This window comes from Taudactylus pleione, unplaced genomic scaffold, assembly GCF_031769625.1.
Source record: "Taudactylus pleione unplaced genomic scaffold, aTauple2 ptg000161l, whole genome shotgun sequence".
Classification (NCBI taxonomy): domain Eukaryota; kingdom Metazoa; phylum Chordata; class Amphibia; order Anura; family Myobatrachidae; genus Taudactylus; species Taudactylus pleione.
Window position 1 is genome coordinate 351,595 of NW_028284563.1, and position 18,384 is coordinate 369,978.

The window sequence follows — 18,384 nt, forward strand, 5'->3', positions numbered from 1 at the left end:
CCCATACTTTATAATGCAGTTGCACGCTACACTGTGCCATATTATCCAGGGTGTTCACTGCACTGTATCATACTGTGTATTTTGTTATTCTTGTGGCTATGGCTGGCAGAGGAAAGAATAACAATCAGCCTGATGCTGATCCTCCTACTCTGGTGTCTTGTAAGTCCTGCTCTGCGGGCTTAGCCACAGAGGACCTCATTCAGGATGGTCTCTGTATTAATTGTTACACAGCCCCAGGCCCATCAGCCCCAGTGTCTCTCCCTCAGGACTCACCCTGGGCTGCCTTTTCACAAATGCTGGCAAAACTTGCGGACCAAGTAGCATTCCCAGTGGTACTGTAGCTCCCCCTATGGGATGGTCACAGCAGGTACTCTCTGCAATCCTTTGCCTCCCCCATGGGTAGACGTACTGTCTACCTCAGTACAGAGTTTGACTAATATCTCTACAGTTTTTCAGCAAATGCTGCAAAAAGAAAAGCCTTTACCTACTAAGCCTATTAAACGTACTATGATAACTTCCCAATCCCCACAGTTATCTGATTCTGATATATCATCTGGGGAGGCAAAAGACGCAGATCTCTCTAGTCATTGACTCTGACTCAGGAGAAGAGGAGCCACCCTCTAAACTAAATATACCTGCTCTTGTGAGAGCTGTTAAAACTATTCTACAAATAGAAGAGGATGAACCCATTCCTAAGAAAAAACACGCACTTTTTAAGTGACAAAAGGTTGTTTTACCAGGGTTTCCTCACTCTGACCAGCTTTCTGATCCCATGAGTGAAGCTTGGAATATGCCCGATAAAAGGTTTCAAATTCCAAAATGGTTCAGTTCCTTTTACCCTCTTCTTGCTACTGATTGTACTAAAGGGGAAGTTCCCCCAGCAGTGGATTCTCATGTAACACCTCTTGTTAAAAATGCCACATTCATACTGCAACCTCCTTGAAGGAGACTACAGATAGACGTATATAAGCTAGTCATAAATCTATATGCTCTCTTACAGGAGCTATTACTTGTCGTGCTATGGCTACTCCCTGGATGGCAAAAGCCATTGAGAGTTGGGCAGAGGTCCTAGAAGAGATATTTCCCCCTGATGCTTCAAGGGAACAGCTGTCCTACATATCTCACATTAGAGATGCAGCCTCCTACTTAGGTGAAACAGCTAGGGATACGGCTCTCCTGGCCTCCAGGATATCTGCCACTTCGGTAGTGGCCCGCTGTATTGTTTGGCTACATTCATGGAAAGCAGATTCAGAATCAAAATAGGCTCTAGAGTCTCTGCTTTATGCAGGAGACATCCTATTTGGTCCAGATTTGGATAAAATTGTGACTACGTACTTTGGTGGCTAACAAAACAGCGTTCCTGCCCTCTGCATATAATACAAAGCCTCGAACGACATCCTTACGGTCCTTTCACCCTCTAGGAAAAGCCAAGGGTCAGTCTTTTCCACGACAGCAGACATCAGCCAAGGCCTCCAAACCTAGGGCCAAACAGGCCTGGGCTACTAGACGTCCACCTGCCAAGTCTGAGGACAAGACTACAGCCTGACAGGGTGGGCCTCTCCCTGGGGGCTCCCAGGGTGGGAGGCAGACTTCTTCAATTTGCCCAGGTGTGGCATCAAACCACGTCAGATGCCTGGGTAAGGAAAGTGGTCTCCCACGGATACGCCCTCTCATTCCTGAAGCGACCACCCCAGCAGTTCTTTTGCACAGGACCTCCATCAGACCCAACCAAGGCCCTACTGCTCCAAAAAGCCATTCAGTCTTTACTGAATTCAGGAGTAATAATTTGGGTCCCCTCCTCACAACAGGGCAAGGGCTATTATTCTACCCTTTTCTTAGTTCAGAAACCCAATGGGTCTCACCGGCCTATACGCAACCTCAAATCTCTGAAGAAGTTTATCAGTGTGCCCAGATTTTGTATGGAAACCCTCCATTCCATTATCCTAGCTATAGAGCCTGGGGATTTTATGGTATCTCTAGACATTCAGGATGCTTACCTACATGTACGTATGGCATCTTCTCATCAACAATATCTCCAGTTTACTATACTACAGCAACATTACCAATTTCAGACTTTGCCGTTCGGCCTTTCAAAGACCCCCCCCGGGTCTTTACCAAAATCATGGCAGTTATGGCGGCCTCTCTTCGCCATCAAGGGATCAAACTGCTCCCATACTTGGACAATCTCTTGCTGTTGGCCAGCTCCTCAGAGACACTTCACCACCATCTACAGGTAACTGTTGCCTTTCTTCAAGCGCACGGTTGGCTGATCAACTGGAAATAAATCTTCTCTAACACCATCTCAAAGGATGGTACATTTGGGAGCCCTCCTGGACTCTCGAGTTCAGATAATCTTCCTAACAGCAAGATTTCAGCAATCCAGCACAGACTAGGCAGACTGCTTCACAAGTGCAGAGTGTCAATTCACTCTGCAATGCAGGCCTTGGGATCAAAGGTGACCACCTTCAACATGGTGGAGTTCGCCCAGTTTCACTCCAGGCCCCTACAACACCTGATCCTCTCCAGGTGGAACGGGCTACCCCATCTGCTCATATCCCATATGATGAGCCTCCCCCCCCCAGAGGTTTGCCTGTCCCTAACCTGGTGGCTACAGACTTCCCATTTGAACAAGGGTCATCCCTTTTGGATCTCGGACTGGGCTCTCCTCACCACAGACGCAAGCCTCCAAGGGTGGAGTGCAGTTACTGGCCAGCACTCCTTCCAGGGCCAATGGTCCTCAGTCGAGGCAGTGTTACCAATCAATATCCTGGAACTTCATGCCATCTACAGAGCTCTCACTCTGGCTCTGAATTTTCTGAAAAACAGGCCAGTACAAATTCAGTCTGAAAACACTATGGCAGTGGCCTACCTCAATCGCCAAGGGGGCACTCAAAGTCAGTCAGCAATGACAGAAGTGTCCCACATTCTCACATGGGCCGAAAGCAATCTCCCAGCCATCTCTGCAGTGTTCAATCCGGAGATTCTCAATAGGGAAGCAGATTTTCTCAGCCGTCACGACGTGCATGCAGTAGAATTGTCTCTACATCCAGAAGTCTTTCAACTTCTAGTGGACAAATGGGGTCTACTGGAAGTGGATCTCATGGCCTCAACACACAACAACAAACTTCCAATTTATGGAGCCAGAACACAAGACCCCAACGCGGCCTTTATAGACGCATTGTTGGTGAAATGGAACTTCCATGTGGCATATCTCTTCCCTCCAATATCCCTACTTCCTCGAGTGCTTCCAAAGTTCAAACAGCAGGGGGGCACAGTCCTGTTCATAGCTTGGCCCAGATGTCATTGGTACTCCGATCTTCAAAGGCTCTCCATAGACGTTCCCCTTTAACTTCCTCTACGAGACCTGTTGTCTCAGGGTCCATGTCTACATCCGGACCTAGCCTGTCTGTCTTTAATGACCTTGGCTCTTGAGACATCCCTCCTAACGGCTAAGGATTTCTCCAGCTCTGTGGTCCAGACCATGCTTAGAGCACGTAAACCGGCCTCAGCCAGGATTTACCACAGAATATGGCATACGTATTTCCAATGGTGTGCTCCAAGAAACCATGACCCGCAAGTCTTTTAAGGTTTCTCGAATTCTTGCCTTTCTTCAGGCTGTATGAAAAATACACTGCGCTCTGATAATTAAGTGGAAACATATGAGTAACACCTTAGTATATTAGGCTCAATGTATTATCTATAAAGAAGATATTAAAATGATGAAAAGACACACATAAAAAAATTACATATAAAAACACATAATAATCACATAAATTCAGCTGAGAAAGCTATATAGAATGTAAACAATGAAGGATAATAAAGATTGTGAATACAGATATAGGAGATGATCAGCCTCCGATACTAGTATCTCAATCCATCGGACTGAAGATATATTGATTAAAAAATATGTGCCAAAAGCAATGCTAATTGCTGCAGGTAAGTAACCTAATTCAGGTGTATTTAGCAATGCAAGTGAAATGAAAACATTGACACAATCTAGCTAATGGTAGCTCTCCCCATTAAAGAAGACAAAGGTCTTTGGTGTTAAGTCCAACACGTGCAACAAAGTCCCGGATACCGTGGATTATCCCCAACAAATTTTAAGCATGAAGAACCACGAGCAGGTCTGTATCAGGAAATAATGTAGATTCCTGAAATGTGTTGCAAGACACAAATGTAAGTACCTGAGAGCTCATACGGTGATGGGAGCCATAGGTGTACCTGTGGAGGATGCTATCACGATCCCTTAGTAATGGAAACACAGGTTCTAGTGTGGCCTAGCGTGGATCAGCACGGCACAGCTCCGATCGGGCAGTGCAGGCTGGCAACAGTGGTCTCTGAAGCGATCAGAAGCCTCAGTGATACAGCGCGCGGGTGACGTCACCCGTGACGAGCGGAGCCTTCACCTGTCGCTCTGAATCTAATTAGATCCAGTCAGCGGCAGCATCTACTCGGGACAGCGAGGACGGCCATCATGAAGAAAGGTAAGTACAACACAGACAGGTGAATGGGGCGTTTTCTATACTGAGAGGGGGCACAGCATAAGGAGCATTACTGGGGTCACAACATAAGGGGCATTACTGGGGGCTCTGCAAAAAGGGACATTATTGGGGGCACTACTAACGGCATTACTGAGGGCTCTGCATAACTGGGGGCTCTGCATAAGAAGCATTACTGGGGGCACTACTGAGGGCATTACTGGGGGCTCTGCATAAGGAGCATTAATGGGGGCACTACTAAGGGCCTTACTGGGGCTCTGCATAAGGGGCATTACTGGGGACTCTACATAAGGGTCCTTACTGGGGGCACTACTAAGGGCATTACTGGGGGCTCTGCATAAGGGGCAGTGCTAAGGCCATTACTGGGGGGTCTGCATAAAGGGGCATTACTGGGAGCTCTGCATAAAGGGGCATTACTGGGGGCACTGCATAAGGGGCATTACTGGGGGCTCTGCATAAAGGGGCTTTACTGGGGGCTCTGCATAAAGGGGCACTACTAAGGGCACTGTATAAGGGGCACAAATTCAGGGGGCATTGCAAAAGGGACTGTAATACAGGGTAGAATTGCATAAGGGGCACTACAACAGGGGGCACTGCTTTGGTTTTTATTAATAATAAGCCTTTAATAATTGTGTATAAGGCTTTTTTTTTTGTTGCGGCCCACACACTTGTAGACCTTGAATATTCGGCCCAGTTGGTATTTTGAGTTTGGACTAGAGCATCCTGGGATTGAAAAGCTTTGCTGTTGGTGTCTGGTCCCACCTACACCACAATGTCTCCCTGTGGACCTATGGACTTCGAAGAAAGAGAATTAACGAAGGTACTTTTAACATAACTCTCCTTTATCTTTGATGTGTCGGCCCGCCAATCCCGTATAGCAGGTCATGCACTGCTCCTTCAACCTAAAGCCCAATATGTGCTCATAGAAGACCAGAGGATGGATGCGGCGGAGATCTTGCACCCACTCTTCTGACACCATGTAGATGATACCGGATCACCTAAAAAAATGATAGGATGCGCAGCTGAGCAAAACGCGTCTTTACTGTGGGAATACTAACAACAGAGTGGCTTACAAAATGGCTGCTGAATGACTTCCATGGCAGGGGCCACCAAGTCCTATCAATCTGCAACCTGATTTACTTTATAAACATCTTCAGTTTGTTCAAATGTATTAATGATAATCTGTATTGCATTCAGGGCCTGATTCAGCAGTGGATGGAATTGCAAAGCTGCACGCAAGCAACTTTTCAATTCCGTCCTTGCAATTATGGTAATGCAGCAGGAGGCACCATGCCTCGGCATGCATTAATGATCTGAGCTGTGTCCATGGACGCAACATCGGATTATCTGACAGTCTGCTGGTGCTTTGCATGCAATCACGCAGGACCCGTTCTGCACAATGAGGCCTGATTCAAAGGTTCATTAATGCCACCGCAGTTGCAATTTTTTTGCAGAGTTGCAGCAGTGATTTAGCAATTTGTAGTTTAAGCCTTCCCCTTGTGTACTAGTGTGTGCCAGACAGTTAAATGCCCTGAGACATCCACTTTCAATGCCCATGGACAGTGCACATCCACCGGTGGTTCCAAACACTCCACCATCATTGCACCACAGTGGCGATTGGAGCGATCGACCCCCCCTAGCACGAGCGCCAGACACTCCCCCAGACAGTGTGCAGCCTCATGGTCCAGCTACGAGTGGCGACCACAGAGTATTGTAACTTCAGTGGCAGTGCTGCAGTGTTGGCTGGTGGTCCCACCTGCAGCTCTGCTCCTCCACCACCTGCTCCTGTCTGTTTCCAACTCCGGGCACAATGCACTGCTGATGCTCGCTGTTTATCGCGACGTGACAGCGGCTCTGGGGCCAGGCATTAGCAAGGGAAGCAGCTCTGCCTCTGAGGTAAAAGAAGGCTCCACAAAAGGACCCATGAGTGAGAGCGTCTCCTCCCCGTTTATCACCTCTCTATCCCTCCTGCTAGACTTCAGAGCATACCCTCATCCTCCTCCCGCCACTCTGCCCCCCCGGTATTAGTGCCGCACACTGTGGGAGCAGCCAGTGTCTGCAGCCCTGGGGAGGGTTTGACGAAAAACTGTGTGTGTCACTTTGTGATGTGCATGCCGGCTCCAGCAACTGTGGAGGTGTGGGGGCAGTATATATGTATGTGTGTGTGTATGTATGTATACATAGATAGTATACACAGTATATATATATATATATAGTGTGTGTTTATATAAATATGTACAGTATGTATATAAATAAGTGCTTTCCATGGGGAGCGGATCCAGGCAGTCAGAATCCCGACATGTGGATCCCGACAGGGTTAACATACCGACACTTGCTGGTCGGTATGCTAACCTTCTTCCTACCCTAACCCTCCCTCCCTGGTGCCTGAACCTAACCTCCCCTCAGTGCCTAAACCTAACGTACCCCTCCCTGCACCCTAAACCTAACCCTCCCCTTAGTGCCTAACCACCCCCCCCCACCCCGCTAATTACCTTAGGCATCCTGGCGGACGGGATGCTGGCGCCGGTATACTGACCGGTGTCGGTATTCTGATGCCTGTATTGTAAGCGTCGGCATCACCTCCGCCGGGATAATGAACACATACCTTTCCATGCATCTGTTCACAATTGCACTAAGGTGTGCTCCCACCGGACCCAAAAGGGGAGGTGCCAGGATAGGAAAGAGGAGGAGTCATTGTTATTATCATTAAACTGCCCCCCCTAAATTAAAAGTCTAGATCCACCCCTGGTGCACCATCTCGTCCACTGTTGACACTTGCACCAGCCTATGGCTGGCACAGGGTCTCACTCTGAACTCCGGCTCATAATGGCCTCTGTGGCTGCGGCTCCGCATTTGGGTACACAGCCGCGTTCACTAACACGCTTGTGACACTCCCATATCACACCCGTGAGACGGCCTTTTTTGCACACACTTCAGGCCACTTCCCAGACTCTGCCCTGAAACGCCCATGGTTTTGTCTTGCCGGTTCCAATGCCAGCCCTTTCATACACAACAACAGACTCGGCTTACACTCAAGAGAACACATGCACCGTAGGGGTTTCCAGGGCTTTTTGAGCAAGTGCAGTAGCAAATAATCGCTCAACTGCACAAACATCGCATGCACTTCTGAATCAGGCCCTAAGGGGTAAATTTACTAAGATTCGAGATGGTCCCGATTTTCAAAGTGATTTATCTAGCTGGAATTCGCCAAAATTCGGGTGATTTAATCCCTTTTCTTTTACCAACAGGCAATTTGAGGCTAAACGAGTTAGCCGATGGTGAAGCAGAACAAGATATCTCTCCCGAGTAACTCGTTTTGCAGGAGATTACTCACCCCAGATTGCAGTGTTTTCTCTCTGCAAATCTCTCCCGAGCTAGCAGCCAGCACATATCAGTGAGATATGTGCTTGCTGCTTGTTTTCCCTTGTAAAAATTAGAAAATGTCTTAAAAAAAATGACGTGAGTTCCCCCCCCAAAACACTAACCAGCCTCGGGCTTTCCAGCCTGTCCAGGTTCTTAACATTACAGGGAAAAAAATGTGTATGGATCCCCTGTAATGTAAGAACCAACACAAGGCAGCAGGGACAGAGCTGGTTTTAAATATACGGAGAAAAAAAATTACTTGAGTTCCACCGTATATTTAATACCGGCCCTGGACCCTAGCGGGAGACTGATGCCAGAGCCAGGGGTGCCCTTTCACCGGGCCCCCCAGCCACAGCATCAGCCCTGATCGTTAGTCAGACCAGGCCAGGGATCCCTGGGGAGTTGGTGACCCCCCCAAAAAAAGGGGTCATCCTCTCCAGGGCACCCCTGGCCTAGGCTGATAGCCCGGGGCTATCCCCGCCACCCCTGGGTGGTGGGTGGTGGGTTGATAGTGTTTGGTGTAGTGTAAAAAATAGGTTTATCATCATTGTCTTTACAGTGGAACTACAGGTCCCAGCAAGCCTCCCCTGCATGCTGGTCCTTGGAGAACCACAAGTACCAGCATGCGGGGCTTTAAGGGCCCACTGGTACCTGTACTTCACCTGTAAAGAAATGGTTAAAGAAACACACAACACACCTGGAAAATAAAGCTTTATTACATACATACAGTCAGGTGCATAAATATTGGGACATTGGAAGGGATACACTCCCCGATTTTCATTTTTATTTATATATATATATATATATATATATATATAGATAGATAGATAGATAGATGTCAGGTGCATAAATATTAGGTCCAGGGGTTTTGGCTGTTCGTTGATGAGTTAGTCAGGACATTTGATTTTTTATTTTATATATATATATATATATATATATATATATAGATAGATAGATAGATAGATAGATGTCAGGTGCATAAATATTGGGACATTTACAGAATTTTCATATTTTGGCCTCTATTCACCACCACAATGGCTTTGATATGAAACAAACAAGATGTGCTTTAACTGCAGACTTTCAGATTTAATTTGAGGGTAATTACATCCAAATCAGGTGAACGGTGTAAGAATTACAACGGTTTCTATATGTGCCTCCCACTTTTTAAGGGGCCAAAAGTAATGGGACTATCAACTCAAAAGCTATTTCATGGACAGGTGTGGGCTATTCCCTCGTTATTTCATTATCAATTAAGCAGGTGAAAGGTCTGGAGTTGATTCTAGGTGTGACATTTGCAATTGGAATCAGTTGCTGTCGACTCTCAACATGAGATCCAAAGAGCTGTCACTATCAGTGAAGCAAGCCATCATTAGGCTGAAAAATCAAAACAAACCCATCAGAGAGATAGCAAAAACATTTGGTGTCGGCAAATCAACTGTTTGGAACATTCTTAAAAAGAAAGAACGCACCAGAGAGCTCAGCAACACCAAAAGACCCGGAAGACCACGGAAAACAACTGTGGTGGATGACAGAAGAATTATTTCCCTGGTGAAGAAAAACCCCTTCACAACAGTTGGCCAAATCAAGAACACTCTCCAGGAGGTAGATGTATATGTGTCAAAGTCAACAATCAAGAGAAGACTTCACAAGAGTGAATATAGAGGGTTCACCACAAGATGTAAGCCATTGGTGAGCCTCAAAAACAGGAAGACCAGATTAGAGTTTGCCAAACAACATCTAAAAAAGCCATTACAGTTCTGGAACAACATCCTATGGACAGATGAGACAAAGATCAACTTGTACCAGAGTGATGGGAAGAGAAGAGTATGGAGAAGGAAAGGAACTGCTCATGATCCAAAACATACCAGTGTTTCGGGCATTATTATATGCTCATATTCAGTCAAATGCTTCAGAACTCATTGGACGGCGCTTCACAGTGCAGATGGACAATGACCCGAAGCATACTGCAAAAGCAACCAAAGAGTTTTTAAGGCTAAAAAGTGGAATGTTATGCAATGGCCAAGTCAATCCCCTGACCTGAATCCGATTGAGCATGCATTTCACTTGATGAAGACAAAACTGAAGGGAAAATGCCCCAAGAACAAGCAGGAACTGAAAACATTTGCAGTAGAGGCCTGGCAGAGCATCACCAGGAATGAAACCCAGCATCTGGTGATGTCTATGCGTTCCAGACTTCAGGCTGTAATTGCCTGCAAAGGATTTGCAACAAAGTATTTAAAAGTGAAAGTTAGATTTAGTATTGTTTAGTTTGTCCCATTACTTTTGGTCCCTTAAAAAGTGGGAGGCACATGTAGAAACCATTGTAATTCCTACACTGTTCACCTGATTTGGATGTAATTACCCTCAAATTAAATCTGAAAGTCTGCAGTTAAAGCACATCTTGTTTGTTTAATTTCAAAGCCATTGTGGTGGTGAATAGAGGCCAAAATATGAAAATTCTGTCAATGTCCCAAAATTTATGCACCTGACTGTACATACACATACATACCTGTTTCCAGATGTTCACGTCCACTTGTCAACGTAAAGTATCCCTTCGAAATACCTGTAAATAAAGATCCAATACTCACCTTAATGTCCCACAATGTTCTCCGCAGAAATCCAAGAGGGGTCCCGGATACAATGTAACAGCATGTTACTGCATACTGTTACACTGCGCTACTGTCTGCTCGTGGGAACGAGCAGACTTCAGTCCTGGGCCTCCAGCCAATCAGCGGCGGCTAACATTAGTGGCCGCTCATTGGCTGGGACCCACGTGGAGGAGCCGCTCATTGGCTAAGCCCACATGGGTCCCAGCCAATGAGCGGCCGCTAATGTTAGCCGCCGCTGATTTGCCGGTGGCCCGGGACTGAAGTCTGCTTGTTCCCACGAGCAGACAGTAGCACAATGTAACAGCATGCAGTAACATGCTTTTGCATTGTATCAGGGCCCGTCTTGGATTCCTGCGGAGAACATCATGGGACGTAATGGTGAGTATTGGATCTTTTTTACAGGTAAATCGTGGGGATACTTTACGTTGACAAGTGGACGTGAACATCTGGAAACAGGTGAGTATGTATGTGTATGTATGTATGTAATAAAGCTTTATTATCGCGGTGTGTTGTGTGTTTTTTTAACCATTTCTTTACAGGTGAACTACAGGTACCAGTGGGCCCTTAATGCCCCGCATGCTTGTACTTGTGGTTCTCCAAGTACCAGCATGCGGGGAAGGCTTGCTGGGACCTGTAGTTCCACTGTAAAGACAATGATGATAAATCTATTTTTTATACTACACCTAACACATTCTACCCACCTCCTCCCACCCAGGGGTGGCGGGGATAGCCCCGGGCTATCAGCCTAGGCCAGGGGTGCCCTGGAGAGGGTGACCCCTTTATTGGGGGGGTTACCAACTCCCCAGGAATCCCTGGCCTGGACTGACTAACGGTCACGGCTGATGATGCGGCTGTGGGGCCCGGTGAAAGGGCACCCCTGGCTCTGGCACCAGTCCCGAGCTTGTCATCCTGATTTTTGGTAAATTTGAGAGATGTATGTTTTAGGTGAAAAGTACTTCCGATTTGGCCCGATGGTGATAAGATTCGAGATTGCAATCTCACCCGAGTTTTACGAGTGAGATGAGAGAAATCTCTCTCTAACTCACCCGACTTTGCCTTCAGTAAATTTGCAAGCAGGGAAAGAATCAATAAATCACCCGAGATGGTCATCTCGACCTATCTCGATTCTTAGTAAATTTACCCCTAAGTCTTCAAAATGTGCACAATTTTGGGAGAAAATCAAAATGGTCCTAAATAATAAAGGTGTGTTTAGTAATGACAAGTAAGCATAATGCACCTATCAATTTAAAGAGGACCTACCACCAAAAATACTTGTCAGTAAAAATGACATATAATAATAACAATAATTAATAATAAAAAGTAAAATAAAACAGGTTAATGAAAAGTTGGCTATTTTTAAAAATAATTTCAAGGAGATTGTGAAAGTAACATCTAGGCAATCGGTGGGCAATTATCTCATCTGTACTTTTAGTAAAGTATTGAAAGCCACTCACAAAATACTTTGGGGTCTATTTACTAAGCTTTGTTAGGAGATAAAACGAACGGAGGTAAGGAGCCAATCAGCTCCTAACTGTCTTGTCACAGGCTGTGTTTGAAAAATGACAGTCAGGAGCTGATTGGCTGGTACCTTATCTCCATTCTCTTTTTCTCCTAACAAAGCTTAGTAAATAGACCATTTTGACACCAACGACTGGTTAATTCGTAACAAGGATGAAAAACCCAGTAACCTATAGTAACCAATCAGCAAGTACTGTAGCATTTAACTGTTTTTGTGTATGATCATACACGTACATACATCTAAATCCCAATCACAAAGTATGTATAATGAAAAACAAAGCACACATGAAGTCACATGAAGTGGGGGTGGGCACTGAGACATATGGAGCACAAGAACAGGGGATAATAGGTTCGGAGATAAAGGAACTGGCGTGATTCCAGTGAGTTTGCCTTATAACTCATTGTTGCTTAAAAAATTTAGTGTCAAACTCGCCGAAATCACGCTCTGAACCTATTACATTATCCCCTAGGTCTCATGGATACATAGATGATTTATCATGCAATACTTTTTCTTTTATCACCTGAACTTATTCTTTTTAATATATATTTTAATTAACAACTAGGGATGGCCATTGACCATCGATGGTTAACAACCATCCAATGGGTTGCCTCCAATGGTTGATGGTTTTGCCCTTAATGTTGGCTATCAGATGGTTCTCCGCAATCGATGGCTGTGCAGCATCAAAGATTTTTTTTTATTACAATGTAGGACACTTACAAATGTATACAATTCAGTCTCAGTAAAGAAATAGCAGTATAATTCAGAATAAGGAACTGGCTTATTTTTTCCATTTCTAAATCCTTCTACGACCTACATATAGTTTTTCCAGTCATTAAAAAATCCCATCACTCAACGGGTAGCGCCAGTTGCTTTAGCCCGATCATTATACTGTGTATATATCGCTTGTGCTGGCCCAGGGAATCCTGCAGGTGAACTTCTAAATATAGCACATTTCCCAAGGAAGGATCTGCCCATGTCTTCAATAGCGGAGGGGGGTTTATTTTTCTCAGTAAAAATATGTAACTTTAAAAAAAACCTAAAAATTCCAGAGGTGGATATTGTTGTTAAGATGAGTTGCTATAAAGTGTGAAGAGCAGATTGAAAAATTAATATTCTAAAGACTGCTGCTATTTGCATAAGGCAGCATTGTCTGAATGTACAGGATGTACTGTAGCAGTGCCTGATTGAATAAGTACAGTCTGTTACACTGAGCTACTGTACTGAGAGCATCATTCATCAGCACTAGACAGCTCCTCCTACAATGCTACACACCCACCAATAGCTCATTCCTGCTCTCCCAGCCTTTCCCCCACCTTACATTACATTGCTGGCTCTCCTCCCTGCCCAGTCTAGTGTGCATGTCACAACCACCAACACACAAATGGGTGCTGCTTAGCAGGCTGACCTGACAAACCACATTTGACATCTCTGTTTATTTCCCTCAGCTTGATTTGTTTTTAAACATCACACTAGTATTTGGTGGAGGTCAGCTGCATCCCTGGCTCCCTGAAGATGTTGGGGAAGGACTACATGCTGGCTATCATCATTGTGAATTATGATGGTAAGTTGATTTTGATTTTTTACAGCCCTGAATTCCCTGCCATCTCCCACACAAGGTTCTTCCTGCACAAGCACAGAAAGAGTTGCATTGCCAGGCATGAGGGTCATTAGTAGTTAAAGGTGTTGCTGTATCTATGCAGACTTTCATGATGGCTCCCAAATAAGCACCAAAGAAAGGATGGATATAGACACCTACTTTTATTTTGTTTATGTTGCAGAGATCATGTTAATTAGACTAATGCACTTCAATTGCAATTTAATGGGCTCACGCTTTAATGCTGTTTCACAATAGCATAATAGTTTTCCCATGTTCAGTTATCATTTTATAATTACTAGTGTAATGCAAGATCGCGTTATATGTAGGTCACATTGATTGTTTAGGGTTTTTTGTTTATTTGTTTGTTTGTAAATGCATTTTCAGCACCTGACAGTATTTAATACTCATACGTAATACAAACTTTATAGATTATTTTCACTTTTGCGCTCAGTTACACAGAGAAGGAGGAATTGTTGATATTTTTATGTGCACTATGAGTTTAAAAAAAAAAAAAAATAATAATTTAGAATTAGCTGGCTAATGTCAAAGCCCAAAAAAAGAGAGAAAATCTGGAAGTTGCTTGTTGTCCTAAATGGCCGGTTATATATTTCTGATGCATAAAACTTAATGGCAACAGATAGGCTTTGGGACAGATTGTCAGACTGGCTTTCGGAGGGATAGAGGAAATAATTTTTGTGCTTTTCTTGAGCTGCAAAAATGTAGCAAAATGTTGTAGTGTATGAATAAAAGTCTGCTAAATGGTAAATCAGTCAGTATGTGGTGTCTTTGTATTGTATTATTTACTGCAATAATAACAGGTTTTGAAAAGTCAAATATAAAAGAAATGACACAAAATAATGTGATAGATAAAAGTTAATTTGTTATCTACACACATCGAAATAATATCCAGGAGATGTTACAGTAACTCACTAGGTACCAGTTCCTCATGAATATTTGGCCATAAAGGGCCTGATTCCTGCGCTTACGCAATTGTGATCGCAGCTGTGATTTCGTACAGAAAGCAGCTGTGAAATTATGATGAAGATGCCCACTGCTGCTTTCTCATATCCGTCCAATGACGCTCTTCTGCGTAAATATGGGTACCATCGGCGCACATCGGCCAGTCATGCAGCATTTACACAAGGTCTGACCAGCCACAGACACTGCAAGTCTCATCGCACGTAGAGAGCTCTCATGCCGCGTATGCTATCGCAGTGGCATATATGCTATCGCAGTGGCTAATTTATGCACATCCATGAAACGGCGCTCAATCAGACACACACCTGCGTTTTTCCAACCCCCCCCCCCCCGTCATCACCCCCAAACGCTGACAGGCTGTCACTCACTTTGCGATAGATTCCTTTGTGCGACCGTAATTGCAATGCGATCAATACTCATGATTGCAACCGTAATTGCTATTGCATACGCTAATCTGGCCCAAAGTACGTTTGGGGGGATCTCTGGTTTTTAATGACTTTATGCAGCATAATTGTTATGTATATTACTTGTAAGTGATGTGCTCTTTAATCTTTATCGTACATTTACCAATGCTAGTCATGACACTGTGACTGAGTACATAAGGACAGCCAGATGGATGGTTTATAGAAAAATTGCATTAGTAAAGATGGCATTCTTACATTCTGCATATGATTTTTGTATAGCTTTAGTTAGTTATTATTATAATTATTATTATCTTTTATTTATCAGGTGCCACAAGGGTTCTGTCACGCCGTACAAGGGGATAACATTGACAACAGGATACAATAGTGTAGACTAATATAGCCAGTATGTAAATAATATAAGTTTTACTTTGCGAAGTACTTACTGTATTTACATCTTGCCACCAATCATATCAATTGTACAGTTATGAAGGTCTGTCCTTAGTAAATGTGGTAATTCTAACACAATGTTTATGTGATGTAATCCTCATCTACAGATGTATTGTATTTAATTATGTATTTTAAATACTTAAATTTCACTGTAGAATACTCTAATAGGAGATATTTTGTGGGTTATTTTCTGCACACAGCGCCAAAACTATTAAATAACTAGTAGATGAGCAGGACATTGTCACAGCTAGACTGTGGATTAGTCATGCAAAAGTCTCACTCCATACTCCAGAGCACAATACAGAATTCTACCTATTTTCTTGTGCATATGAAATTGAGAATATCTAACAGGTGACTGACGAAGATGATCACAGCATTTCATATAGATTCTCTGGACGTATTCTTTTATGTATATGGAGTTTGAAAGGCTCTTTTGCGCAGTACAGTGCCAGAGCTAAGTGATTTTGCGCCGTGTGTCGGCCCTGCCCCCAATAGGTGACATTGTGATGTTATGCTGAGGGGGGGCCACCAGCACTATAAAATACTGTGCTTTCTCCATGTACCGTGTGCAAGCTGAGTGTCCCTTAGCGTTAGCCCCTGGGGGGGAGGGTTAGCTTTAGGGAGCGTAGCGGGGTTAGGTTTTGGGGGGGTTAGGGATAGGCACCCCTAGGGGAGAGGGTCATGCACCCCCGGCCAGGGAGTTTAGGGTTAGACACCCCCCAGGAGGGGGTGTGGCAAGGGGGGGTTAGGCTCTAGTGGGGGAGGTTAGGGTTAGGCTCTAGTGGCGGAGGTTAGGGTTAGGCACCACTAAGGGAGGGTTAGGGGGGAGAGTGGTAGGGATAGGGTACTTACCTGCCCTGTCGGCATCTTCTCCCTTCGGGATGCCGGCGTTGGGATATGAACCGGTGGCTATTCAGCCGCCGGGACTTCATACCCATTCCGCTGAAGATTGCTTACTGCTTGCTGTGCATATTTATTTGGGGCCTAGAATCTTGTGTAGGTAATAATAAAGGGCCTGAATCAGATTGTACGCTAACCCGATGGTAAGTGCACATCTTCGATGTTTAGGGTTCCGCGCATGTGCAGAACGGGCCCTGTGATCTCACAGATCCCACTAAACCGTAGCTTGATTGACATGCCGCATAGTTTGGGGGATGGGGCAGGGTTTGGGAGTGCTGCCCCCCGTTTTCCGGGAGGGACGAGGCCAGGGTCTACATCGGCAGACGCAGATTTCTTAACTTTGAAAGTGACCAGGACCCGGCCAGGTGGCGTACTTCAGCTGTGCAGTATACCGTCCATCTCTGAATCATGCACGAAGTCTCAGCCCAGTTACAGTGCGGCTCATACAAAGTTGTTTGCAAAATGGGAGCAAATTACTCTACAAAAAAAGTTCTTGCAAAAAATAGGCTATTACGGCTCATATGCAGCAGTTTGCATCCAGTAAGATGCATCTGGTTCTGCATGCACCAGGTCTACACCAAGTCATCACTGTGAGCGTGTATTATAGCACCTGCTCTCTAGCTGTTTCTACGTGCCTGCATGAGCGACATTTCAGTTAGCACGCCCATTCTGTACTGTCCCTTCCGGCCTATATAATCTTTAGAGATCATAAGAGCCAGAAGAGCATAGGTAATATTTGTGCTTTGGCTTTAAGAACGTATGCAGAGCGATTTCATGCAAGTGGTGCTGTCCAAACCGATATGGTACTAACTCTGCATTAGCCCCAGTTTTTGCAATTCTTTGAATTTTATATGGAGTATGAGCAGAGATGACTCTTTAATTAAATTAACCTTAATTGACGACTTTTAAATCCTCCCCTCTAGGAGATACCAAGAAGGGAGGTAGAAATAGGGGGGTGCGTAGCGTATGGTGTCCTACATCGCGTCTCACCACCTGTGGCATCAGGGGCCACGTTGACGTGATTCGCAGTGAATCTCGTCCTATGTGCCCCGGATTGCCCATTCCAGATAAATGACTTTGCTTATTTAAAGATATCGCAAAAGAGGTTACATCCAATACTGCTGATCTACTGCAAGCAACAACAAAAGTATATACCATATGCTAAATCATAGGTAACACTGTAACATATTCCAAAAATGTTACATATTGGCACATTCCTGCAAGCTGAATATAATAGCCAGGATGATTTATACAGTATACCTACTTTTCTGTTAGCCGATGTTGCTAGTTATTACAAAGCGCATAGTCTAAAGTAGTGGTTTCCACACTCTGGAGCTCATTCAGACCCTCTCGCTAGATGCAAATCCAGCGCACGCCCAGCAATGGCAGGCGATCGCAAGGCATTAGCACGCCCTCTATGTTTTGGCGTGCGATCACTATGTGTATGCAGACGCCCACCAGCCATTCATAAGATGCCCACTTGCGCACGTCATCTCCAGGAAGTGCTTGAAACCATTGGTACATCAAGCACCATCGGATGCGATCGCAGCGCTTAAGGTAGACCATGCCCTGCCGCAAGTACTGCGACCAGTTCAGTGTGAATTTCAACCAGGTGACGTGTACACTGACGCTGCCTGTTAATTATGCACGCCTCTGCAATAGCGTTAAGACGCTCGGGGACACGCCTGAGTTCGCACCTCCACTCCCCCGTTTCTGGTGGCCTGCCCCTGTCACCACCCACAAATGGCCTCTGCTGTCACTCATCCAGCCGGGCTGTCTATTCTGGGCGACCGTACGCTTCCCGATCTCTCGCTGTGGTTCGCGCACGTGCAATGCGATGCATATGCATGCGCAGATCACAACTATCGGTCAGCTACGAGCGTTCGCATCATAGCGAGAGGGTCTGAATGAGCACCTCTGTCCTAAAAGCTCCTTAACACTACTATTCTTAAGCCCAGATGACTTAATACTTCAGTCAATTTGATTAGACCTTATGTGCACAAGCATGGATATAGGGCCTGATTCATTGCGGATCGCAGTTGCGGTTACGCACACAGTCCCACTGCGA

At 45.1% G+C, this 18,384-nt stretch overlaps 1 protein-coding gene across 1 annotated transcript in view; it reads left to right on the forward strand.

The window, feature by feature from the left end:
* The first annotated feature begins 13,349 nt into the window (after positions 1–13,349).
* The window catches only part of APBB3 (amyloid beta precursor protein binding family B member 3), a 99,299-nt gene continuing 94,264 nt past the window's right edge, over positions 13,350–18,384 (forward strand). The window contains exon 1 of the mRNA XM_088475027.1: positions 13,350–13,551. Coding sequence (XP_088331153.1) covers positions 13,503–13,551 — 49 coding nt within the window. The 5' untranslated portion in view covers positions 13,350–13,502. The remainder of the gene's footprint in view (positions 13,552–18,384) is intronic.